Here is a 26108-nt window from a genome sequence, read left to right as displayed (position 1 = left end):
ATGGCAAGAGATTATGCCACCAGAGAGAGTGATCGTTATATAATTTTCTATGAATGGTCCATGTATGAAATATAAGTGTATATATATGTAATGGTTCAATTCAATTTTATTCATATGGCATCAAATCACAGCAACAGTGGGAAGGAAAAGCTCCCTTTTAACAGGAAGTAATAACTCGTGATTAATTGCAGAGTGGTGTAAAAACACATAGCAACTGAAAAAAGGTGAGTGAAGAAGAAGCACTCAGATGGTGTTTGTCCCCAGGATCCAAATGGGAGCTAGTTCCACAGAACAGGTGCCTAAAAGCTAAAGGCTTTGACCCCCATTCTACTTTTAAATAGCCTAGGAACCACAAGTATGCCAGCAGTTTGAATGGTAAATGGTAAATGGCCTGTATTTGTATAGCGCTTTTCTAGTCCCTAAGGACCCCAAAGCGCTTTACACAACCTGTCATCCACCCATTCACACACACATTCACACACTGGTGATGGCAAGCTACAATGTAGCCACAGCCACCCTGGGGCGCACTGACAGTTTGAAGAAAGTGGCCTGATTATTCAAGACATTGTCTGTGATTTTTTTAAGTTCCTTTGTCAAATTCCTTTGTCACTTTGGGTGAACATTAACAACAAATATAAGAAATGTTTGCATTTTTTAATTGGTTTTTCCATCTTATTATTTAAAAGAAAAAAATTCCAGGTCATAAATTCCAGGTCAGCCATCAGCGATTTTAGATCCAATATTGTGTAAATGTATAATTTCAAAGATTTGTGTAACTTGATATTACAGCATACATCGTCATTTACTATGGACTTAATTAATAGATTAACTGTCCATGCAGTCACATCATTATGTGAATAATATGAAGTACAAAGATTCACAAAAATAACCCAAATATTCACAGTTCCTATGAAGAAAAGTCCTACTGTCTGTTGCTATGGTAACAGTGGCAAAATCTTCAGATTGAAATTGAAACTGTTGGCTGCACAGCTGATATAAGAAAGAGAAGCATTTTTATCTGTAGTTGAGTTGGAATTCTCCATCAGTCAGACCTGTTAGTGGGAAACATTTGTTAGTAGCAAAATTATTTCAAGTCAAAGATTCACATTTTCCCACAAGTTGCTTGACCTTGTTCTTTTTTATTCATTGTGCAGGAAAATGTATTCTACTTGTTGTTTTTAATTAAAATCAGCACCCTATAAACTCACTGCATTCATTCACATTGTGTAGATATGCAGTGGTTTAAAACTACATAACACATACATTTCAGTTTAGAGCATTTAGGCAGGGATGTCTAACTCATTTATAACATAGGCCACAAACAGCCCGCTTTGATATTAAATAGGTGTGACCAGTGAAACTCCTCTTTCTGTCAGTGTAAAGAACTTTAACTGCACATTTAATCCCTGAGATAGTTTAATATATCAACTTAATATAGCGTTATAATATAGATAGCTTAATATCGACTGATTGACCGCTTCATGAGGTGGTTGAGGTAAACCACCTGCAGCTGAATGTGGCCAAAAAAAGGAGCTGGTGGTGGAGTTTGGCAGAAACAGATCCCGACCCTCCCCCATCTGCATTGGTGGGACTGATGCCGAAATAGTCACATCCAACAAGTTCAGCTGGATCACAAGCTGGAGTGGTCCGCCTACACGGACGCTGCCTACAAAAAGGGTCTGAGCCGGCTTTACTTTCTACCAAGGCTCAGATTCTTCTATGTATGCAGCAGGCTGCTCTACATGTTTTATCAGTCTGTTGTTTCGAGCACCATCTTCTTTCCTGTGGCATGCTGGGATGCAGGCATCAAAGCAAAGGACGCAAACAGACTGAACAAACTCATCAGGAAGGCAGAGTCTGTTGTTGGCATGAAGCTCACCACCCTGGAGGAGGTGATCAGTGATAGCATGCTGGCAAGACTGCTGGCGATCTTGGACAATGACTCCAGGCCCCTCCATAACACACTGGACAATCTGAAGAGCAGTTTCAGCAACAAGTTACTTTAACCTCGCAGTCTGAGGGAACGTTAGAAGAGGTTGTCCCTTCCCGCTGCTTTCAGACTCTTTATTTCATCCACTTGGGTCAGATCCACACATGTTTAGCAGAATTAATCACACCTCAATGCACCTTGTCACTTTTGTACACCACAACATATATTTGCACACGTACTTGTCCTTTTATAGTTATATGTATATTTATATTTACACATATATCTCTATGTTTATCCACTTATCTTAATGTTTATCTATCATAACTCTGTTTCTACACACATTTATATGAGTGCTTCTTGTTTTTTGTATATTTGCTGCTATGATAACCGATGATTTAACTCTTGGATTAATAAAGTTTTTCTGAAGTGCAATTTCAACTGTACGTCTGCCATTTTTCTCCATGATAAAGAAATGCTGCTGCAGTAAATGAAATAAATCTATGAGTGTGACTCTTTCTGTATTATACCTTCTTGAAGCTGTTTTCTTAATTGTGTACATATTAATTATTAATGTAATTTTTACTAGTCCCTTGCACATTTTCTGTCTTACTTTTTAGTGTTCATTATTTAACTTCTTTTTTTATTATTATATTTTGTGGGGTTTTTTACAGTTGTAAATGTAAAGTCTTTGCTCCTTCATAGTATGAGGCCCTGACTATGCACCCGTGATGCTTTTACATGAACTATATTAGTTATTTATTCAAGGCTGCACTATTGGGGGAGTTGTCATTATTGTTGTTGGTTTTTATCCTGCCAGCTGCTGTAACACAGTATTTTCCCCTCTGGGATCAATAAACTATCTATCAATATTTAGGCTTAAAAAGAAATAAATGTGTGAAATTACAGAAAAATCCCTGGCAAGCTGTCCCATAATTACTTTTTTAAACAGGGTTTGTTAATTCACAGACCATACCACTTATTTATTTATTTTATTGAAATTTAACTTTATAATTTACTGTCGACTCAAAGTAAACAATAAAAAGCCAGGTACTTTGTTCATCCACGGAAGGCGGGACAAATAAAAGTACCAGCTGTCAATCACGACCAAAAACTGTTTTATTGGCTGGGAGGAAAAACGTCTTGCGCCTGTCAAATACGTCATCACGCAGACATCCGACCTGTCCTTGAAGCTACAACACAGCCAAGATGGTCGCATACTGGAGACAGGCAGGCCTGAGGTATTAAAATAAAAATAAATATGTAGTTACAATGAAATGGCTTGTGGTAAATGTTGATTGCTTTATTTTAACGGGGTTTAAAATGAGAACAGAATGCTCTGTCAAAGAAAATGTTGGTTTTTAGTGTTAAATTCTCAATTTAGCTACATAGCTAATATACTAAGTTTACTAACGTTAGTGTTCCCCACCGTATGCGTTTAATTTATGGCAGTAGCATTACCTCAATACCGAGTCAGGTGGGACTTCCTCTGATAGTATGTGGTTTCTTAATGAAGAAGAGGTTGTTCTTGTCCTCTACAGACAAATCATTGTCGGTAGCATTTAGCATGTGGCTAACCTGTGTGTCCTCTCTGCAGCTACATCCGCTTCTCCGCTATCTGCGCTAACGCGGTGCGGGCTGCCCTCAAGCCGCAGTTCAAAGCCGAGGCGATAAGGGCCGCAGAGTCCAACGTCAGAGTCCTCAAACCTCAAAATAAAACAGCATGTAAGTTCATCAGCTTTAAAGGTACCAACGCTGTTCTGATCACAGCTCATGCCCTCTGATAGAGTGAATGTCAGGGAGAGGCGGCTGTGACGGTGCTTTCAGTGTCTCCTTCAAATAGTGGTGTACTGGGTTATTATTACTGTTGCACACACATTTAAGCTCCATATCGTTGTCCTGTCTAGTTATGGTGAAGCTGGCCTCGTATTTGAATTGTCGAATGCATAGCAATTTAACAGTGCATCAGTTTAGCGTTCATTTTATTCAGACAAAGTCAAATGCTCTCAACAAATAAATCAAAAATATAAAGGAATATATTGGTTTAGGAAACGTGAGTATGCATTGAGATTTATAATACACAAGTTTTTTTGAGTATTAAAATTCAGCATTTGAGTGCATTTATTTGGTTGTTTCAGTAGTGGTCACTATTAGCTCGTATTGCTAATGTGCTGTGGTGGTTTCCATTCTTATCAGGACTCTGAACTAGATGACTTGGTGCAACATTTCACCAACTTGTTTTATTGTGGTGAGGTGAGCTCCAGGAGCATTTAACAAATGTGACAAACTCTGCTGAAGGGGAAATGTAGATGTTTTATCAGGCGTGGAGAGTTTAGGAGCACGTGGCATGCTCCTAACATGGGTACTGTCCTTTGTGGCTGACAGCTTAAGTTTAAGATCTCAAATTTGTTTAACTATAACCTTACAGTCACTGAATGTTTTAGATTTACGAAGACATTTTATGAGGATCTTTTCATTAATGTTTCCATTCTGCTTTGCTTTCCTTCCAGGATGTTTGACCATGATGTAGATATTTTTTTTTCTCATGGGTTGTGAGGTCCTGCAGCTTACCTGTCCTGCACACCGTGGAGAAGAAAAATAAAAGCTGGTTAACATCAAGATGATGTGTTAGACTGGGGACCTGAATGACACTGCACCCCCCGCCCCCTTTTCATTTGTAATCAAAATTGTATTAAAGATGGATGTTGGAATTCTTTTGTCTCCTTGTGTTCTTGCCCTTGTAGTGTTGTAGTGAATCTATTGTGGTATTTACAGTACTGCACAATAAGACCATGATTTTTGTCAAACACTTTATTTTGATATAAAGCAATGGAGTACTCTTCATAGTTATACACAGAAATGTAGTATTTACAGAGGTATATGTGTGTGGATCCATGAGTATATTAGTCATTAGAAGTCAGATGGGGATGCCATCTTTTATACCAGTAAAAAATGTAATTCGAAAGCATGCGTTAACCAATGGTATGAAAACAAATTGCATTAAAAAGAAATCAATAGGGCTTTTTACTCTTAAATGCAGTTAAGATCATAGGGTAATGTTTTTTTTCTGGCAGGTAATATAATAGATCTTTGGTCACTTAATTTTTTAGATTTTCGTGTAGGTGGTCATTTAAATTCATCAAATTTGCTTTCTGGATAGGAATTGAAGTGTTAGTGAACAGTGCAGCTCTCTCATTAATGACCTCTAGTTTATGGTCACATGAGAGGTTTTTGGCTGTGGTACATCTTGATGTCTGACCTTTCATATCTTTAGCAATGATTTACTGAGCTGCTTAAAAACACTTCTCAACTTGTCCTGTCACTTAACGTCAGAGGCCATGATTGAAAGGACACGCAGGGTAGCTTAATGATAAAGCCAGACCATTTTCTAATAATAGATTCATGCTGATGTTTCGTTTGTACTTTTCTTTTTATTTACTTGAAATCATCCTTCATAAGTTACAAGCGTAAAGCATGGGCATTCTGACAAGCCACTGAGCCCTAGCTGTCTTTCTTCTCTCTGGTCATCTTGATCATGGTCTCTGGTGATCGATAGAGGAAGATGAGCTTCTCAAACAGTGTCTCTTCTAGCTCCATCTCTCCCGTCTCACGAACCACAAAAATGTCTGTGCAAAGCTTCAGGACTCTGTCGACACATGGTAGCTCCTCAAACATGATGGACCTGGATATCCCATTGAAGAATTCCCTGACAAACTTTCCGATGACTAGCACCACTGACATGTAAAGACCCACGATGCTGTCGTGAAGAGGGAAAGAGGACAGGTTTTGTGTGTAAATGAATCCACAGCTATGAGAAAGATTTCCTGTCAGGATGCAGTTAAAATGTCTTGTTACCTACCCGTGTCCGGCCAAAAACCCCAGACTGGAGGGGCTGACTTTATCGCTGAACACCACTAACTCGATGCTTTGACATTTGTGCTCGGAGGACGTGACAACTGGGGAGCACTCTTCCACCACCCACCACTGATCTGCCTCCTTCTTTGACGTCCCATTGACCTGCTGAAGCTGGATTGACATGGGCCTGAAGAAAGCCAGCGCCTGAAGGTCTGGACGGTCTGTCAAGTCTAAGAGATGATATGGGTTTAAAGCAAAGTGCATGTTTTATACACCAACAACAAGGAATGAGACTGACCTGCTTTGATCAGGTAAAAAATACAAAGAGTAACTAACCTACTTTCATCCTGGTTCCCATTTTGGACTCAGGTCCTTTGGGACCCCTGATGAATTTAGGCAGCAGAGAATCAATAATCCTAGAGAGACAAGAAAACTCAGATTAACACCATAAAAATTTCAAAACATTCACTAATGTTGTACACTGGAGCTCTCCAGGGCTGCCTGAGTTCCCTTACATTAAATTTAGTTTGATGTTTAACCTTCTATGTGCTATAGGGACAAGAAGAGCAGCAGAGCCACATTTTCTACATTTCTGTTTGATTTACATTTACAAATACTTCATCACCTGAATAAAACACAATAATAAAGCATGCATAAACCATCTGATTGTGTTTTGACTGAGACTCACACAGGTCTGCTGCTGTTGCCTTTAAGCATTCGCACAATCCCTTCCCTCAAGGTTTTGTCGTCAAACTTCACAGTGTGCTCTCCCACGGTCTCTGCATTCATTGATATGGACGCATTCCTTAGGAGAGGAACATATTTTCCGGTGTCATTTTAAGTGTTATTTGCACTGGTGCAAAGTGCAGGCAAATGATGTGAAATTGCAAGTGCTTAAATAAAGTTAGCAGAAAATATCAAGTAATAAGAAACAATGGGCTAGTTTCCCAGATTTTTGAAGTTGATATGACAGTATAACTACAGTCATGTGAAAAAGTAAGTACACCCTCTGGTTCAGTACTTTGTATAACCCACCTTTAGCAGCAAGTTCATTTTCTCTATGACTTTAGCGGTCTTTCACATGTGGAGGAATTATGGTTGACTCTTTTAATGTAAACATTGCTTCAGTATATTGAGGTTAATAAGTATTCTATTGAGCTCATTCACGGTCCTATCGTAGTATTTCAATCTGAAATCTGGACTTTGAATGGCCCATTGCAACAAGCGCTCCTCTCATGGATTTGTGTCTGCTCCCACTGTCTTAAGGCTGCTATTACTAACATGACCTGCATTACTGAAAACCAACACAGACATGTCTCCTCCCATCTTACATGTGTCCGACAATTTAGTTAACCACTACACTATGAAGCCACTGACTGGGCCACTGTAACAACCTAATTCTTTTATTTTGTAGATTAGCTACTGTGCTTGGGATCATTGTCCTATTGCACAACCCAGTTTGGGACAATAGCCTTACATTTGAATCTACCATGAAGTCCTCTGGATAGCAAAGTATACAAAGGAGTTAATGGTTTGCTCAATGATTGTGTCTGTAAAACAAGCCCAAATCATCACCCCTCCTCTATGCTTGACAGTTAGTATGAGGAGTTTTTGCTGATGCATTTGGTTTTCTCTCATTGTAACAATAAAGGACATTGTTGCAGAAGTCTTCTTGCTGTGGCGCCTTGTTCTTTTTAGAGAGTAGATGCTTCCAAACAAGCCATACTTGTTCAGTCTATTTGTATTTTTACTGTCATGAACTTTAACATCTAACATGCTAACTGAGGTCTGTAGAGTTTGAGATGTAGTCATTGGTTTTTTTTTCTTCCCTGAGCATTGCATGCTCTGACTTTGGGGTGAATTTGCTATGACGGTGTCCATATCTTTGATGGTTAAATTACTTTTAAGAAAAATAAATTTTCTTTCTTTGTCTCAACTAGCTGACAAAAATACTAAGCAGAAATGATCTGAAGGTGAAAGATACACACACACACAGCCTGACCTGATCAGTGTCCAGCGTAAGGTCATGTATATGTGAGACGAGTTGCTGAGCTCCTGGATCATGGCCGTTCGACTGGCTGGGCTGATGGTCCACAGTAAACTGGCATCGCTCTTGATCTTAGCAACAAGAATGTCCTCAGCTTCATAGTTCATGATGAACTGCATGGCAGACTGAGAGAGTGATTGAGAGATGATTAGATTTCCTAGGTTATTTCAGCAAATGCCGCTGCAGTGTTCTGGTGAATTTGGATAATGATATTTCAACATCAACTAGTGTTATATAATACAAACACAGCATAAACTCTATTTCAATATGGCACAGTGAGTCCATGTAGAGAGTTAATAATGAATAATGAATGTAATAAGTGTAGTGTCATCTGACCACCCGAAGTTATATCTTCTTGTAATGGATATTGTGTAAGAAATGCTGGACAGTAATGTATTTCTACAGGTGTTCTGGTTTTCTGCTCTAATACCCGAAATGACTGCTCCCTCCTGTGGTCATAGATGGTATTATTACAGCTAGGACTGAGCTCATGAATTTGTTTTATAGTTTTCGAGGTTAATGTATTCTGTTAAAGAACCAGATTGAGTGGAGTTTTGATGCTTTATGTATTTGTTTCTATTTACAGTAGAATAAACTGTGTCTCACTGGATGAGTCGCATAAACTTTGGTGAGCCTGTTGAATTTTGCTTCTGTGTAAGGCACCAAGTTCTGCTCCTGGGCGCTCATAGTGAACAAAGGCTGTGAGAACACACAAAGATGCAGCAGAGAATTAACACATGTCCACACACATACACATAAACCATGACACTATTGCAGGGAAGTCATGTTTCTTGTGTTTAATGATAGCAAATATGAATTTAGTTTTCCATGCACCGTGACTTTGCCGTTTCACCTTAGAAGGAAGCACAAACTTTATAAATAATATTAGTAACCATAACATTTTTTTGTGGAGAAAAAGTATAATGAACACAAAATATGATGTATCGATTCTGACCTCGTATCCTGCGATGCTGAGCTGGATGGAGACGTCTAAAGGCTGATTGGTCACTCCGGCTGCTGACTGGACCAGTGACATGAAGAGCAGTGGGAACCAGATGATGCTGATGAGAGCAAAGATGATGAAACCTCCCATTCCATATTTCACCACCTTCTTCTTCTTCTGCCCCGGAGGGTGGGGGAATTTCTGGAAGAATTACGAATAGATTACCATCAAAAGTTATTCAGTCCACTGGATAAAGACGTGCCATTTCAACAGCTCGTCTCAATTTTCCTGCATCATAAATTTATAAAGGTAAGCAAAGAGTTCTGGTAGCTCACAGCCCAGACTCTCTCATATATTTAATGGAAATTTCTATAGTCTACACTGAAAAACACACATTTTTCTGTAATTTAATTGTTTATTTTGTACTTGTTCAGGGACTAAAATGATTTTAAAAGTAATTTCAACTACTTTCTTAAGCACTCCTGCTTACTTTCTCAGACTCCCTCCAGCACTTGAGGACGAATATGTTAGCGTAGATGTCTTCAACGCAAATCCAACTGGAGAGAGACAGCGTGGTGTCGGTCCAAACCCAATCCATCACCGCCCTCAGCTCTGTCAGGAAGGGAACCATCCGAAAACTGAAAGAGGAGAAGAGAGAGAGAGAAAAACGTTTTGAATTAAAATAAAAATTTGATCATGCTACAAACAAACCAGTCACAGTGTAAAACGTGTCTGAAGTATTTATGTTGGCGGTTATTTAGTTACAGTTTAGCCGGTTTTTGTACCCCTGAAAGAGGAAGAGGTTCAGGTAGTTGTAGTTCTTGGTGAGGAAGTTGCCCAGGATGCGGTTTGGGTAGCCACACTTGATCTGGTACGCAGACAGGCCGAAGTAGATGCACTTTACAAAGTACCACAGCTGAGCAACTGGGTTTCTGTTGAACCTCCTGGAGCAAATAAACAGAAGAGATATCGATCTTTGCTCCTTTTATTGTCATGGATCAGATTTGTTTATTTTTATTTTTATATACTGTGCTTAACAAATTTAATAGGCCTCTGTCGAATGTAAGATTTATGTGACATTAATCCACCAGTATGTGCAAGCTCTTAAACTGAAATCAATTTTTTAATGATAAAATATAAGTATTGTTGTTATCCATGAAATTCTAAGATTTACTGTTTTACAAAAAAGCTGAAAAAAATAATAAAGCTTTATTATTTTTTGATTACGATGCCAGATTACAGTTATCCAGCCCTGAACAGAAAAATTTGTTTTGGTGGTTGAATGTTTGAAAAGGTCAGTCATACAATGCCAACTTTATTTACAAAGCACTTCATTGAGTTTGACTTTATTTTACTGAGTAAAAAATGAGAAGAAGAAGAATTTATTGAACAATGACCTCTCTGTGACACCAGGGAGAATGAAGAACATCCAGAAGTGTATGCCAAACACCAGCACCACCTGGAAAACGCACTTTCCCAGCAGAGACTTCTTCAAGTAAAGGGCTCGGTCCACTATCATGGTACCAAACTGGATCAGTAGCATGACCAGAAAGGCCTCTGGAACCTGGTCTTCTGACAGTGATTCTGTGATGTCAGCCGCTGCAGAGTATTTCTACAGAGCGATGAAAATTAGCCTCATTGTCATAAATCATACATGTCAAGTAAATTTTATTTATGATTTAAATAATAAGAAATATTAATATGTTTGTGTAGTCTTACCCCAAAAGCCCAGTATCCGTATATGGTGACAATGAAGTTGACGACATCAATGAGAAACATGAGGGCGTAGACGTCACACACAGGGCTGTAATCTGGGTGAATGATGTCATAGAAAAACTGCCTTATAGGTAAGTAGATGTGAAGGCCGCTGCAGAAAGAGAAGAGACTGCAGAGTAAGACAGAAACGGGAAGCTCCTCTCCACTAAAAATAAATCTATGGAAAAATATTATCTACCAAAATAAAGTAATGACTAACATCTCAGAAAACAGACTTAGTGGACTGCAGACAACTCACACTTCTATGGCGGCAGCTTTGGCTTGTAGCATCCTCTCTCTGATCTGCTGTCTGATCCTCTGCTTCCTTGTCAGCGGAGCCTTATGTCGTTCCCGTCTCTTTTTCTTGCTTTGCTGCTTTTTGGGCTTCATCTCTCCAGTTTAAAAAATAAACAAATTAAAAGAAATTGAGAAAAACTAGCCATTTGCTGGTAATGAATTCAACATGACAACTTCCAAAAATGAGATAATGAACATGGAGACTCTTTATTCAAGACATGTAGGGATCTTCTGAATATTCACCACCAGATTCTGCAGATTCGCCTTTTTTCAGTCTACAGAATAAGGAGGTGGTGGACGCCTGGAGGGGGAGGAACCTCAGACGGCGTGGTGGTTGCTCCCTGCTGCCCATCTTCTCTGCTCCGGTCTTCTTCTTGTCCACTTTCTTCTTCAGCTTCTTGAAGAAATCGGGCATCTCAACCTCCTTGTTGTCCCACAGCCCGTGGCACTGCAGAGACATAGACACAGGCAGCACTTGAACATTTCAAAGTAGCTGCTTAAAAACTATTTACAGTGGTTAGTTTTCACATTACCTTTAGGATAGATCGGTGGAAGAACAGCGCGAGCAGCTGAATTAGGTCGAAGAGGACATAGCCGTCCTTCTTCTCCACCCCAATGATGTTGGGCAGGGCAAAGGGCCGGTCAGCGTTGATGCCTCGGTAGGCAGAGGTGGTCCAGGGGAAGAAACCAAACTGGAAAAAGTACTTCACCACAACAGTCAGCTGAGACAAACAAGAGAGACACAAGAGATGTGAGCGAGTTCTGTTTGCAGCACGCACATTAAACTACTCAACAAATCAACCATTAAAAGCATTTTATGTGTATCTAGTATTTGCATTAAGAAACTAAAAACACACCTTTGCTTCATTTAGATTTTATCTGACGTATTTACAAGAAAACCTACTTCGGTGTAAATGATGGCTGTCATCCAGAAGCGTTTGGTCGGCCGAGGCACAGACAGCATGGCCCAGAGGAATATGAGAATCGGCAGGATGAGGGAGAGGAGCGAAGCTGACACAATGTGGTTTAGAATGATCACAAAGTAGCATAGCATCTCTGACTTGGACACCATGGTGTTATAGAGGGCAAACAGCAGCTTCAGCGGCCTCGGCAAGGTCACGAAAAACTTGTCGGACTCGGAGATCTCATCATTTTCAAACATGCTTCAGAATCAGAAAGGACAGAGAAGAGAGGAAGAGGAAAAACACAATGATGGAGATTAAAGTTCTTAAGAGATGGAGCTTATATCTCTTTTGTCCTGCATACTAAATTTTTTTGTGTCTACTAACTTGTTGAGTAGCAGCTCACTGGCAGTGAGGTTCCTCGTTTCTTGACTCAGAGGTCTGGGAGACTCTGTGAGGTCAAGACTCTTCTCTCCATCGCTATCCCTGAGATCCAGCGAGGTCCATTCTGGGTATTTGGCACCTTCTTCCTCTTCTCTTTGCAGCGATTCCTCATCCCGCTCCTCTTTCTCCACCTCAGGATCTTCTCGTTGTTCTTGTTCTTCTTCACATTTCATCTCAACTTCTGTTTGTTTCTCATCATCCTCCTCTTGTTCATGAAGTTCTTTTGGTTCTTCACAGCTTTTAAGAAACAAGCGAATCAGAAATCTTACTTTCAGGAATCATAGAATCACATCTTGAAAGACAATTCTTGTATCTGAAGCTGTTTCTGGTAAATGAAACCTTTCCTGCAATTATGCGTGTTATTTATGTGGTGTTTGCAGTTTTACTGACTGGGATGAAGAACAGGAAGAAGTTATTCTCAATGGAAAATAATAATTTTATGAATTCTGCACTGGAGTTTTTGTCTGATAGATTTGTCTGTTAGAGATCACAGCTAACAACAGGATTAAACTGAGCAGAAATATGTGTCTAAAACGTCGTTCACTCATCCATTCACCTGGGTGAAAGTTCCTCAGTGTCAAAAGATGTCATGTCAATATTGGCCTCTTTAAAGAGCCTTCGTCTGAGCTGGTCAGCAGCAGGTGACACAGCAGGAGGCTCATCCAGCTCCTCCTGCGTTGGCTGCCGGGACACCAGCATCGTCTCGTCTGTCATGCAGCTGAAGTTAAGCAGGAGGGAGAGACTCAGTGTGTGTGCCTGAAAGGTAAACTATGACTATGTTGTCTGTGTGTACCTGGAAACACTGCTGCCCCAGGAAATTTTGGAGGCTTGGTTCTTCAGCTTCTTGTACGCGTGTTGTGAAGAAGGGCTGGCAGGTGGAGAGCCGGGAGCTGACAGGGATTTATCTAGATTGTCCTGAGACGACAGTGTGTTCTGACGGGACTTCCAGTTTTCATAAAACTGCTTCACACTCTCCTGACTCACCTCTTTACCCTGCAGAGCCAGATAATACAGACAGAGTGCTAAAAGGTGCATTAGGATAAAGGATCCTGGTTAAATAAACTGAAGATGTATCAAAAACACTTTAAAGACAAATTTAAAGACATTTGTGTTTAGTGTTCATCTTATGGGATTGCCTGGAATGTACTGAACTTGCTAATAGCAGATAATGTTGTTGTTTTTTCCCCCATAAAACTGTGTTAAATATAAATATCAGCCTTGAGACTAATTGTGAAACTTGTTCTGTTATAATTACATTGCTTATTGACTAAAATCAAGTGTTTATCCTCTCAGCTGACCTTCTTTTGCTGCTGGTTGAGTAAGGCTCGCTCGAAGCGCAGCACTTTGGAAATGCCCAGGTTGTCTTTACAAAATGAGTTCAATCCCTCCGTCAGGTCATCAAGAAGAGACTGAAGGAACACCCAGCTGAACTTTATCGTGCTGATGATGCGCTGCAGGATGTTTTCTGTAAGAGGTTATGTGTAAAAGCACAGTAAGCCAATTAGAGTGAAGGTTTTCCATGCTTTTAATGCTTCCTGTTTTCATTGCAACAACAAGCAGAGGGTCATTTGGAACTAGGGCATTCCCATCCCTTAGAAGTGTATACCTTTTTTCTCCTCTCCCTCCTCCTCCACAACACTTTCATCTGGTTCGTCCTCACTGGATTCTGCTTTATCAATGCCTGGAGAACAAGAGCCATCATCAAACTGTTTGTGATACAGCATGTCTTTATAGTTACAGTCCCCTTTACCATACATGTCTACTAGTAAGAGTAGCACTAGTAAACACAACATGATCCGTTCTCACCCTGCTGCCTCTGCAGCTCTCTCTTTGCTTTCTTCTTCTCTTCTTTCTTTATTTTTGTCTTCTCCTTCTTCAGGTCCTTCAAGGCCTTCTTTGAGCTCGTGACCCAGGCCTCATAGGCCAACTAGAATTAAAGACAAAGATGCACAGATCACCCACTGATCTTACAACATAGATTGTTTTTGCAGCTACAAAACTCAAAACGAACACTTTAAGGGGAAATTGTGAAATACTTTAACTGTATCTCCATTGCTTTTAGTTTTGGCTCAGATCATTCTGGCTCTAACCTGAAAAGCAGATTTCTTCTTTGGTGGTTGCTCTTCCTCTGTCTTCTCAGGAACTTCCTCTTCCTCCTCCTCACTGTCACTCTCAAACAGGTGGTAGCCACAATTGTTTTCCACTGTGTTAAACAAAACAGTGTCAAAACTACATGCACACACAGACATACCACTGGCATCTGATCTGCTCTAAAGAAGCAGGTCAGTGGCTAAAATCTGCTGCTGCATTTACTGTCAGGTTAAAAACATTTCTCTGATTAAATTGAAAAGAAGTGAAGCACACAACCTAATGATAGGAAACAGCATTGTCTTCACTCTTTCCTCTGCCAATACTCTCTTTCTTTCACACTGATTAAGGATCCTGCTCACCTCCAGGCTGAGAGACCCAGGGCTTCCACCATTTTCCTGCATCTCTCTTTGCCTTCTCGTCATCACCTGGAATTTACAGTTCGTTTTGTTTATGTGTTGATGATATTTACTGGCTTCCATAAAGTAAACACATCCATCACAGAGAAAAAGAACAAGCAGACTAAACCCCCTCCTCAAACATCCCTCACCATACTCTCTCTACTCTACTGTATGAATTTGGCCTGTTTTCCTTGCTAACATTAGAAACTGAAAAAGAGTCACTTGTGTTACCAGGTGTCACCTGCTCCTGATCAGCAAGAGGTTCTTCTGGTGGTGCAGGTCGACTCTTCTGTTTAGATTTGATCTTCTCCATCCTATAGGAAGAAGGCTGAAAGGTTAGTTTATAACTCGCTGCTTAGGAAGAGGGGAAGTGTGATGGTCTTTACTGTAAACCTGATCCATTAATGGTTTCAGTGTAAGTGTTCTTACTGTTTCTTCAGAGCCTCCACTGATTTCTTCTCCATCTCCAGTCGGGCTGCTACCTGTTTTTTCACTCTGGCCTCAAACAATTCAGCGCCCCTTCAAGGTCGAGATGGACAGGGACATTAACTGCTGTTTTAGCTTTTACTTTGTTTGTTTTTACATTAACAAGCTAAGTTTACATTGTGACTCTAAAGCAGGGGTGTCAAACATAAGGCCCAAAATGTGTGACAAAACTGGCCTGGCGCAGACTCCAGTGCGGTCCAATTATTACAGGACAGTCTGGGCAATGCTTTACACATTTTGTTTTACACATCATACAGATCTTGGCAACAGATTTCTTTCATTTAGTAGAGTAACACTTCTTAGTTATGCAGCAAAACTGAGACATACTGTTGAAACTGCTCTTTTTACTTATATTGAGATATTTCAGCAATTAAATGTGCAAATAAACTTCTGTATACAAACACAAAGAAAAGAAAGTTTCACTGGTCTGGCCCTCTCAGGATGAAAGTGGGTTGTATCTGACCCACCATGTAAAATGAGTTAGAGTAAGAGATTAGTGATGTCTTTTTACAGCTACTATGTTGTAAAAACAGAACAGAAAAAAACAGAAAAAATAAACTGTAGTTTGGTCATTCTAGCATAGCCTTGTAAGCCTTAGTAAATCCACAGCAACTCAAACAAACATGCCGAAATACATTTTCATGCAGTTAGGACCAAATCACGTTGTTCTTTCCAGGAAAATTACTGGAAATTATTATTAGGAATTCTGTGTAATGATTTATCCATGAAAGAGAGAGCTACCAAAAACCTCTCGTAAACAGCTTTCGCATGAATTCTTGTGTCTTTGGTTTTCTTTTATTTTTTAAGTGTTACACTCAATCTAGATTTATCCAACAAAACATATAAAACTTTCAAGTTTTCAAACCTCACTGACCTTATGTGTAAAGCTTTAAGACTACTGTATGTTATAGAGCTAAACCTGAAAATGAAGCACTGACCTAGAGGCCAATATCTTAGAAGACTTGAGGTCAGACACCACATAGAGGAAGTAGTAGCTGAGGAAGACCCTCCTTTGTGCCAAGAGGACAGTGAAACAGATCGCATCCCAGACGATGCCGGCTTCACCTGCAGGCAGCTCACATTCATCATCGGGATCAGCTGAAAGGCACACAGGGTAGGAGAAATATGTCTGAAGAATTTACAGCAGATTTTAACAAACTTTTACATGACAGAAAACATTTCTGCATCATGTGTTGTGTAGAATAATGACTTTGATTTTAATTTTAATGTATACCAATGGATATTTAATTCTGCATTTTATTTTGGCTAATTAAAATGATAATTTTAACCTTCCAAATAAAGTGCAACTATAAAAAAAAAAAAGTAAAATATAACACAGCTGTAAAAAAGTGTTGTAAAACATCTAAAAAATGTTGAATGTCAATATAAAAACTCTAATTTTCCATCATGTATTTCTGTTGTGTTTTTTTTTCTTTTTTTAATGATGCTTATAATTATTGTTTCAGCACTGTGACAATTTCAGTTTGTACTTCAGCAGGTCATGCACTGAGTTGCTGCAATGTGATTGGCTGATTAGATATTTGCATTCATGAGCAGTTTAACAGGAGTACCTAATAAAGTGGCTTTGAGTGTAAATATACCATCGGAAATTCTGGCACATTCTTTTCTCCCTAACACAAATCGTGACTAAATATCCTTGTTACAGACACTTACGGACATCATAACCTTTGATGGTGCAAAACATGCTAAATGCCTGAATTAGCCAGCAGCTGTTCTTCACCAGGCTGTCCAGGTAGGCACAAGAACCCAGCTGAAAGAAGGAAAAAGAGGCATTAATCAGTAATGCATGATTTTAAAAAAATAGCTGCATGTCTTGAATTATTCTGTACAATTGTACAACTTCTGAACTTCTTTATGGTATGGTCGCTTACAGACACCAGGTTCTTCATGGCGATCACAAAGCAGGTGTACCCAATGAGCCAGTCCCATAGCCGCAGGATGTATCTGACTGGCTGCATCAGCACACTGCCTCCAAACAGCATGAAGTAGAAACAGGCCACCAGGTAGCCGAGACAGAAGATGTTGATGCGTGTCGTGCCAGTGATGAAAATGAGACAAAGCACCAGCCAAAAGAAGTAGCTGAAAACAAACACCTTCACCATATCAAGATAGCACCTGAGGACAAAACAGAGACCACATCTTCAGTTTAAAAAGAAAGCAAATCATACTGCCAAATATTACAAAGCTAAACCATCGCTATAAAAAATATGTAAGCACTACAGTTAATCTAGTTTTGTATTTTCTATTAGTTTTTATTTTTAGACGCCACATAGAGGAGGGCATATTTTAGAGGCAGGATTTAGGAAAATCAGTACAGGCAATACAATAAAAACACAACATCCAGACTCCCAATAAACACATCCATGACTGCTTCATTAAGCAAATTGTGATAAAATCAAATTATCAATTATATTAAAATAATAAATATTAAAACTTTCACTATTTTTTTTATTTTAATTTGATTTCCAAGTTCACGAAATGTTTTAGTTAGTTTTGATATCTTTCAAGAGTCTAGTTTCTATTTTTATTTAAGTTAATAAAAAAAAACCCTTCTAATTCCAGCTTTTACTTTAGTTTTAGTAAACTATACTAAACCTTGGAAAGCACATATTTAAAACTCTTCAAGTAGTTTATTCCTTCTCTGTATTTACATTAAGATACAGCAAAAAAAATATTATTAAAGTGCACGTTATCCATATTTAATGTACAGGCTTATGATGTAATTGTCCAGGCTTATGGATTTAATTGAATGCATTTCTTACTTTTTCAAATGTTTGAGAGAATGTTTTTTAAATTTTGTAGAACAAGTAAATAAGAAAAGAAAATTAGATGAAAACTGTTAAAGATTTTAACAAAAGAATGAACTGAATAAACGGGTTTGTAGTTTAACAGTTAAAAACAATGTAATCTCTTCAACCACTTCCACGGAAAGCATTTTTCTCAGAGGTAGCGATTGTTTATCTTATAATGCACACAAAAACACTTAATGTCCAAGAACTCTAGACAATTAGAAACGTTTTAAAAGTATTTAGTGTTCTTTACAGCCTTTTTGAAGGAGCAATCTGTCTTTGCATAACTACGTTTCACCTTGCACTTCTACCATGAACTTTGCCACCTCTTCATCCCCTCTATCTAAACAACAGGCTCTGAAGTGCAGGCTGACACTTTGGAAACTCATAACCATTAACGTTTAGAGATTATGCTGTCTCATTTCAAGTTGTTTATACTTATCTATCCAGAGTGGTACAAAAATTTGACTGGGGAAATTAGAGATTTTGTATTCTATATTTTCAGGCTTTTCAGCTCACCAAGGAAACAAGGACATTTAATAGTAACTTACAAAATTAATGTAGTTTAGCATGGGAACACTACATGCCTAAACAGAGTTAGTTATAACACTAACACCTGCACTGCAGACAATAAGAAAGTATTCAGTGCAGTTGTAGTACAATGAATAAATGCATGGATGTGAACAGACAGGGGAGAATTCAATGATTTATGTTTTGTTTTCTGTTTATATGTTTAATAAAAATCATGAGCTCTTTACTAAATGTTGCTTCTGTCTGGAAGCGAGGCCTCAGATGCTCCCTGTGGTCATTGACATCACTCACGCACATCAACATAATGGAACATGATGTGGTGTTATTATGTGTAAACAAATAAGCAAGTTCTTTCTTTTATCAGTCATTAACCTGCTAGCTCCTTAGTACAAAGTCTGTCTGGTGAATTTACAGTAAGTCAAAATCAGGTTTCCTGCCTTCTGTGCACACTTTTCTGGCGGCTCCATAGAATCGAACTGAATCCAATCTTCCAGCATTGTCCAAAGTACATGTGTAATGACGGCTTTATTTCTTAAGTTGGCAGACGGGGCTTTAAAACGGTTTTCCCTCTGATTAGGCGATCAGTCGTCTGCGAATAGCCCAAAAGTTCATCAGAGAAATAAGTAGAGATATAAATAATAATTTTGTCGTCCCTAATATGTGTTGAAACAAAGGAGCCCGAGCCTCAAAATCATCGCTCATGTGGCTTGCTTGCAATTTTACAAATAGGGAATAATTAATTAATGAATCAATAATATAGGTGGCAGGGATGATTAGTTGGATTACAACAATCAGAGAAGAGGAGCAGGAAGAGTGTATGTGAGAGAACGGTGCAGAGCAAGGAGGACAATCATTTAGATTAAATCTGAACTTGTTCAAAGACTTCAATCTTACTTCATGTATTTTGTAGTCATCATAATCAGAAAATTCAGACTTCTACATACACGGCACTGAGTCCTGGGGGCAGCAGCATAAGCAGAGAAGCCCATACCTTCCTCTTTCAAGCCACCTCCTTCAGTTCATCCAGGGGAGCATCGAGGCATTTCCAGCCGAACTCAGAGAGATTATCTCCCCAGCGTGTCCTGGGTCTACCTTGGAGCCTGCTCACGGTAGGGGAAAACACCTCATCCAGGAGGCACCAAAAAGCATCCTTGTCAGATGCCTGAACCACCTCAGCTGGCTCCTTTCAATGTGGAGGAATGGCGGCTCTAATCTGAGCCCCTGAATGCCTAAAACCTATCACTAAGGGGCAGGCCAGCTTGTTTCCGCCACTTGTATCTGCAATCTTCTAAGCTGACAGGGAGTCGAATTTCTTGTATTTATTTTAATATAAAATTGTACATAAATTACTAATTCCAAATGTGTTTTCCACATGGAATTTTTTTGGTTTTGTCTGAGAATTTTCAGAAATATATTTTATGGACAGCAAGAAATCTGAAGACTGAAATAAAGCCCATTAACAAAAGTTCCTGGAAATGAGACACGCATAAATTAATAATCTAATTCAACCCTTTAATGCTCCTAAAATGACCACAGACCAGCGTGATGGGCTCCCAACTCTCCATATGCAGTTTAACCCACAATACAAAAAGCGGTTTGATGAGAGTGCTGGATTATGGAGTTCAGGCTATTTCCTGCTCCGATCAACACTAAATTTAGATTTGGAGGGTGAGTCATGTTAAAGATAAGAAGAAAATAAACTGAACAACAGAATTACACAGTGTCAGTATACTGATAACAGACATATCAACCCTACAACAATTAAGAATCACACATTCTGACCTGCAGTGAAGAAAGTTGTCAACAGGTATGAACTGGTTGAAGGAGCAAGGATCCAAACTGCGGCTGATCTCGACATTGTCCCCGGCCAGCAGTCGCACTGCAGCTCGGTTCTCCTCCTCAAATACGTGCCACTGCAGAGACGAGCAGAGCAGCAGGAGGTAGTCATCTGCAGACGGAAAAGGACAAAAATGGGAGACCCTAACCCAGAAGAGGAAAAGAAGATCAACAAAATAAGAACTTAGAAGATCAACTCACAGAATATGAATAAAGGATTGGGTCTCATGGCAAAGTCCGGCATGTAAAACCACTTAATCACATTAGAAGACAAAGGGTGAACAGCTGTTCTCCAGGGGTAATCTACCAAGCAAATGGAATAAAAGGCATAGCACAGATTATTTTCATTTATATATATTTATATTTCCTTTGAAGTGATTTAGGTGATTACATTTTTTATCTTAGAAACTTTTTTTATATTTTTTTCAAGACATGGAAGCAAAACTGCTACAAACTATTAGAAAGATCCTTACCAACACAGAAAGCAGGAGGGATGCCGATGCAGAGCAGATACTGCAGCACCATGAGGCCCGCTGTAAACGTGCAGTATTTAGACCACACTTCACCAATCGCCTTCCTGCGTCGCCGAGACAGGACGGCTAGCAAGGCGCAGGAATGGAGCAGGGCGTAGAAATCCATCCTCTGACCAATCACATTGACTGCAACGATTAAACTGATCTAAGAAGCAGTACAAGCATGGTAAGAAGTCAGAGATGTGCACTTTCAGTTAAAGAGAAACAGAATGAATACTGCAAGCCTGAAAAAGTACCTCGAGTCCAAATTTGTAGAAAAAGAAGTTGATGAAGTACTTGATGCATGGCAGGATGCCATGATCCAGGTGCTGCCTGGTGATGCCTTGGAAGATAATGCTGAAGGGTGGAGGCTTCAGGCTGTTATTGAGACGAAAGTAGAGCTGGTGGCGGTGGACAGTAGACTCGAACACCAGCAGACCCAGGACCATCAGATGGTTCTACCACAGTAAAAAAACAACAACCAATAATTACTTTAATGCTATAATAATAGTATGGATATCAAAGTATTATTTTCTCTAAACAAAACTACTGCTAAGTAACTGAAATCTAAATTTCTTAAAGATTTTTGCCCTAATGAAGTTTCATGACTAGTAAATGACTTTAAAAGATGCTCAATCATCCACGTAAGTAAATCTCCAAAAGTTGATTCTGTTCATCTGGACAACTTTAAAAGAGCTTTTAAAAGCAGGTGCACTCTTTTCTAAATGTTGGAAACACATCACAATTTTTTTAAGATACCAAACTTTGACATGTATCAGCTCACCCTGAGACAGGGGAGGATCCTGCCCTCACACTTGCGCAGTGCTCCACACCAGTAGACGGGGTCAACGGGCTCGATGTAGAGAATAGACCTCCTCAGCAACTCCACCATGTTTCCCTTCAGCTCTGCTCCATCATCCAGGCCCGAGCTGTTGGAGGGAAGTAAACCCTAGACAAGGTAGTCAGACTCATTATCAAAGCCTGTTTCTACCTCAGTATCAGAGATGACATCAGGACCATGTGACTGAAGTTTGTAATGTTTGTGCATAGTAGAAGAAATAGCATCCCACATAACTACAATCCTGAGTGACACAGTGGCAGTTACATTCACAAATTAACTTAACATGCATTAGCAGGTTTGACCAGAGAACCTTCTTGCTGTGAGGTGAGTATAACTGCACTACCACAGAATACAAGCGCAAAAAACCCCAATAACACAGAAACGAGCCACTTAATCCAACCTCCAGAGACTTATAATTACAGAAAACTCACAGCAGTGCAGTTAGAGGAGTAATCAAGAGGTTTGATGACTTTGAGCTGGTAAAACATCTTGCACACCACCATGACGCATGCCCACACAGCAGAGATGTTTGATGCTAAAGGTCGTAACCGTGGGAATGGGAGTGCAAATGCCCACAGAACCAGGAAAAGCAAGTTCATCAGTGAAACCTGTGCAAAATATATTAACATATTTATGTACAGAGAAGAAGAAGAGCTGGAGGTTAAATGTACCCTCATCAACATCAGCACTAAGTAAATCAATACTGTTGGACATATTTTTTTTGTTGCTGCTTTAATAACTTGTATTTACACACCTATAGAATTTATGCATGCATGATCAGAGCCAACATCCCACCTCTTGCAGCGATACCCAGATGATGCCAGACGACACAATTTTGAGGCTGTGGAGCTCCATCAGCCTCCAGCTCAGCTCCTGGAGCCTTCGAAACCCCGACAGACCCTGGATGAGCAGCAGGCTCGCCCGATCCACAATCACAATCCACTTGTCCTCACTGCTGCTGTGCACTGTTTCTAAGAAGAGGGGATGATACCAAGGGTAGGAAAGGGCATCAGACATAATTTGATCATTAACAATGGATTATATCAATGCTGCAGCCGCAGACAGTAACAGTACAATCTCAGTTATCTGAAGAGGAAACATCAGAACATGTGAATAGACTCCAAATGCTCTAAACTGAAAGAGTAATGTTTGCATGTGTTTGCATGTGTTAAAGGAAGCCAACGAGTTTCAGAGAGTAAAATTGAAAAAACAACAACAACCTGTGCCAGCTTGTTAATGAAAAACATTGTTGTTACAGATACTACCTTCTCCTGTCTCCTCCTCCTGCTCTTCTGCCCCTTTTTCTGAGGAGCTTTGCTGTCCAATGCTGGCCAGAGTCTCCTGACTTTTACCATTTCCCATCTGCTCCTTCACAAGCCTGACAACCACAATGAGGGTGTTCCATTTAACTAAAAAACTGCAGGAATTCAGTAACAAATCCATCGGCAGTTTTACAGGTTGTTATATATCCAAGTATACGTAGTAACTTTTCATCCAAACAAATTATGTTCCAAATTAATACAATACAGAATGAAGATAATAAAACAACAATGAAAAGTTTTACCGTTTCTGGAGCTTTTGAATGTTTTCTTTAATCCTGGGACAAAATGAGAATAATGACAATACTTGTAATATTTCAGTTACCTCAAAGCACAGCCAGAGACTATTTTATTATTGCCCGACTTTTAATATTTTTATGTAACTGAAACATAATGTAATGCTCTCACCACATAAAGAAAGTTCATTTTGATTCAAATGCAGATTTTATCCACAGGCAGTGAATAAGCCGTGTGAGATGCGGTCAAATGTGGTGGATCTTTGTACAAACAATCAAAGTATTTGAACTGCGAGTACAATTAAAAATTTATAATAGGATAATTGCTACACTTACGTGTCAGATATCTCATTGACTGAATTCATGAGCTCTTCCTCTCTGTACGAAGAAAAGGACAAACGAGACACATAGTATGTAGTATAGTCAGTAGGCAATCAAAACGTAAACATTTCATACGACTTATTAAAATTTCCCTTAACAAAAAACCTAAAAACTCCCCTTCAAAGTTGTTTTGTTGTGCATCTTCTGACTGTACCCAGTGATGCTACAATTTTAACATCCTCTTATGACGAGTAGCACTTGAGCAGCTGCGAATTCACCTTGAACCTCAAAATCTTGCAGAACACAATCATTAACTTCTGTGCCAAACTGACCTGACTTTTACATCAAGTATCATTCGTGGTAATGAGTTAGGTCTCTGGCTACAATTCAACAATGGCTCAGGTGTGCAGGAAGACAACCCTGAAGGGAAGAATTTAAATCTGTTAAGGTGTTTTCAAGGAGTCATAGAGCTTTTTTATTGCACCTCATACAAAAAAGCCACAAAAATTTTTATTTCATTTATCTAGAGAGGGGGAAACCTATAATTACTTTTAAAATATAATAAAAATAATGTATTTTTTATATTTTCTAAGTAGATTTATCCTATTTTGACATACATGACTGCCTCATTTCTTTAAGTTTCTTTTAATATAACGCACCACATGTTCTTGTTCATATCGATATCAAAGGACAGAATGTTTTTTCTGAGCAGGATCTTTCCCTCCATACATTCCTGCTGTCTCACCTTGAAGTCTCTCTGACAGGTACGTTGTCCAGGTCAGTGAGAGTCAGAAAGTCAAAGTTAAAATAATGAAGCTGGAGGATACAAGCCAAAAGGAACGTAGCAGGAAGCAGAATGCGTGCAAACAGCTCCACCGTGTCGTACCGTTCCAGACCCAGGTCACGAAGACTGGAGAATCACATGGGAGAAAAACACACAACCTTATAACAAACAGCCAAGTCTGCTACAAAGACAAATTAAACAGATATAAAGAAGCTTCTTGCTTCATATCAAAATGGCTCCTAACACTAACAAAAATAAATTAATGAGTAACAATTCACGACCTACCACGAGTATATAGTACAAGACAAAAGACTCGAGTCTACACCCCTCATTTCTTTATATTTGCTTTCTAGGAGTCAGGCCTTCTTGCAATGTTTTAAAGTGCTCTTGAGCAATAGTTCTCAGGGCTTTCTCAAGGTCTTTCAATGTTTTTCTTTGGACATTGCCTGCTTTTTCATTCATTTTTGGTCCACTCCTTGTACCTGACCATTTCAGAGGAAAGTTTTCTCTTTATTAAGCCACTGACGTAAGAATCATACAAACATAAAAAGGACCAAACTCAAGGTATAAACCAGTGTCGTGTCTACACATAACTATGGAAAAACTCAATCTATCCTTTTCTACATCAAGTGTTGGGTAGAGAATATGACAGTGACCAAAACCATCCAGGTTTTTTCTAACCAAAAACTCAGGATGATGGGTGAAGTACAGGCTCTGATCAAAACTAGTAATTGCGCCTTCAGCATGAGGGACAGCTCTCTGTGCCAGAGCCAACCTAAGGAGGGGCATCAAACAGGCCAAGGAGGCCTACAGGAAGAGGAAAGAGAACTTCCTCACAGACCAGCTGCCAGAAGGTGTGAAGAGGCATCCAAGCCCTCAACAACTACAAATGCCAGAGGCCCCCCCCCCCCCCCATAACCCCCGACAGCAGCCTCAAACCTATAGCCCTCACGTGTTTTGAGCGGATAGTGTTTCAGCACGTCAGAGACTGTCTTTCACTGTATTTACATATGTGCTTGCACATGTTTCCATAAATTGCAGCATCTATTATCCCATTTACCTAACAAAATATAAAGAATCAAGAAGTTTCTAAAGACTTCTGCACAATACTGTATGAGACTCACCCTTCCTCTGACATCCCCATGATTTGTCTGAATAGCCCAGACACGCTTCTGAACTGGTACATGTAGATAGCTATCAACACCACCATGGAGTAACCAACAACCACTGCCCAGAACGTCTTCAGGAGTCGACGCCACACATCATAACGGATCTGAGAGAAAAAACACAGTTTATAATTTCTCCTGTAAGTCTTATAATTACCAATTAAATATCCATCCATCGATCCTCTTTCCCTTATCCTTTTCAGGGTAAGGGACGGATGGAGCCTATTCCAGCCACCATAGGGCGAGAGGCAGGGTACACCTTGGACAGGTTGCCAGTCTGTCCAGGGTGTACCTGGACAATAAATATATACATATATATATATATATTTAATATATAAAAATTAAACAAAATAGTTCAGAACAGCCAAATTAGATCTTCATTAAAAATGACAGTGTTGCATTTATCCTTCGAATCGCCTTGGTATGTAAAACACCGGGCGTTGCTGATGTTGTCTAAATAGACATGTCATGTCCAAAGCCATTAGGCCTTCCTGTAAGTGCCTACCATCTTTCTAAAAGGTCAGCAGAAACATAATATGGGCAAGAAAAAACAGTAAAACTGGAGCAAAAAAAGTGGCTGTGTATGTGCTTATTAGTCATAATCAAT

At 39.4% G+C, this 26108-nt stretch overlaps 1 protein-coding gene across 1 annotated transcript in view; it reads right to left on the bottom strand.

Moving 5' to 3' along the window:
• Nucleotides 1–4723: 4723 nt before the first annotated feature.
• The window catches only part of LOC113012995 (piezo-type mechanosensitive ion channel component 2), a 35092-nt gene continuing 13707 nt past the window's right edge, over nucleotides 4724–26108 (bottom strand). The window contains exons 17-56 of the mRNA XM_026153485.2: nucleotides 25460–25608; nucleotides 24297–24461; nucleotides 23567–23608; nucleotides 23240–23272; nucleotides 22941–23053; nucleotides 22471–22646; nucleotides 22107–22283; nucleotides 21619–21783; nucleotides 21092–21292; nucleotides 20796–21000; nucleotides 20524–20625; nucleotides 20269–20434; nucleotides 17038–17281; nucleotides 16820–16916; nucleotides 16084–16243; nucleotides 15089–15178; nucleotides 14891–14973; nucleotides 14621–14686; nucleotides 14261–14373; nucleotides 13977–14097; nucleotides 13777–13851; nucleotides 13469–13635; nucleotides 12964–13163; nucleotides 12727–12888; nucleotides 12114–12407; nucleotides 11729–11987; nucleotides 11358–11546; nucleotides 11068–11272; nucleotides 10787–10919; nucleotides 10492–10639; nucleotides 10170–10384; nucleotides 9558–9716; nucleotides 9263–9410; nucleotides 8785–8973; nucleotides 8436–8528; nucleotides 7785–7954; nucleotides 6471–6587; nucleotides 6119–6198; nucleotides 5787–6012; nucleotides 4724–5684 (exon numbers count right to left, since the gene is read on the bottom strand). Of these exons, the coding sequence (XP_026009270.1) occupies nucleotides 5429–5684; nucleotides 5787–6012; nucleotides 6119–6198; nucleotides 6471–6587; nucleotides 7785–7954; nucleotides 8436–8528; nucleotides 8785–8973; nucleotides 9263–9410; nucleotides 9558–9716; nucleotides 10170–10384; nucleotides 10492–10639; nucleotides 10787–10919; nucleotides 11068–11272; nucleotides 11358–11546; nucleotides 11729–11987; nucleotides 12114–12407; nucleotides 12727–12888; nucleotides 12964–13163; nucleotides 13469–13635; nucleotides 13777–13851; nucleotides 13977–14097; nucleotides 14261–14373; nucleotides 14621–14686; nucleotides 14891–14973; nucleotides 15089–15178; nucleotides 16084–16243; nucleotides 16820–16916; nucleotides 17038–17281; nucleotides 20269–20434; nucleotides 20524–20625; nucleotides 20796–21000; nucleotides 21092–21292; nucleotides 21619–21783; nucleotides 22107–22283; nucleotides 22471–22646; nucleotides 22941–23053; nucleotides 23240–23272; nucleotides 23567–23608; nucleotides 24297–24461; nucleotides 25460–25608 (6153 nt within the window). The 3' untranslated portion in view covers nucleotides 4724–5428. The remainder of the gene's footprint in view (nucleotides 5685–5786; nucleotides 6013–6118; nucleotides 6199–6470; nucleotides 6588–7784; nucleotides 7955–8435; nucleotides 8529–8784; nucleotides 8974–9262; nucleotides 9411–9557; nucleotides 9717–10169; nucleotides 10385–10491; nucleotides 10640–10786; nucleotides 10920–11067; nucleotides 11273–11357; nucleotides 11547–11728; nucleotides 11988–12113; nucleotides 12408–12726; nucleotides 12889–12963; nucleotides 13164–13468; nucleotides 13636–13776; nucleotides 13852–13976; nucleotides 14098–14260; nucleotides 14374–14620; nucleotides 14687–14890; nucleotides 14974–15088; nucleotides 15179–16083; nucleotides 16244–16819; nucleotides 16917–17037; nucleotides 17282–20268; nucleotides 20435–20523; nucleotides 20626–20795; nucleotides 21001–21091; nucleotides 21293–21618; nucleotides 21784–22106; nucleotides 22284–22470; nucleotides 22647–22940; nucleotides 23054–23239; nucleotides 23273–23566; nucleotides 23609–24296; nucleotides 24462–25459; nucleotides 25609–26108) is intronic.

Source organism: Astatotilapia calliptera, chromosome 20 (genome assembly GCF_964374335.1).
Source record: "Astatotilapia calliptera chromosome 20, fAstCal68.1, whole genome shotgun sequence".
In the NCBI taxonomy this organism is placed as follows: Eukaryota; Metazoa; Chordata; class Actinopteri; order Cichliformes; family Cichlidae; genus Astatotilapia; species Astatotilapia calliptera.
The sequence above is the reverse complement of the archived record's forward strand: the minus strand, read 5'-3'. Positions and strand labels throughout refer to the sequence as shown.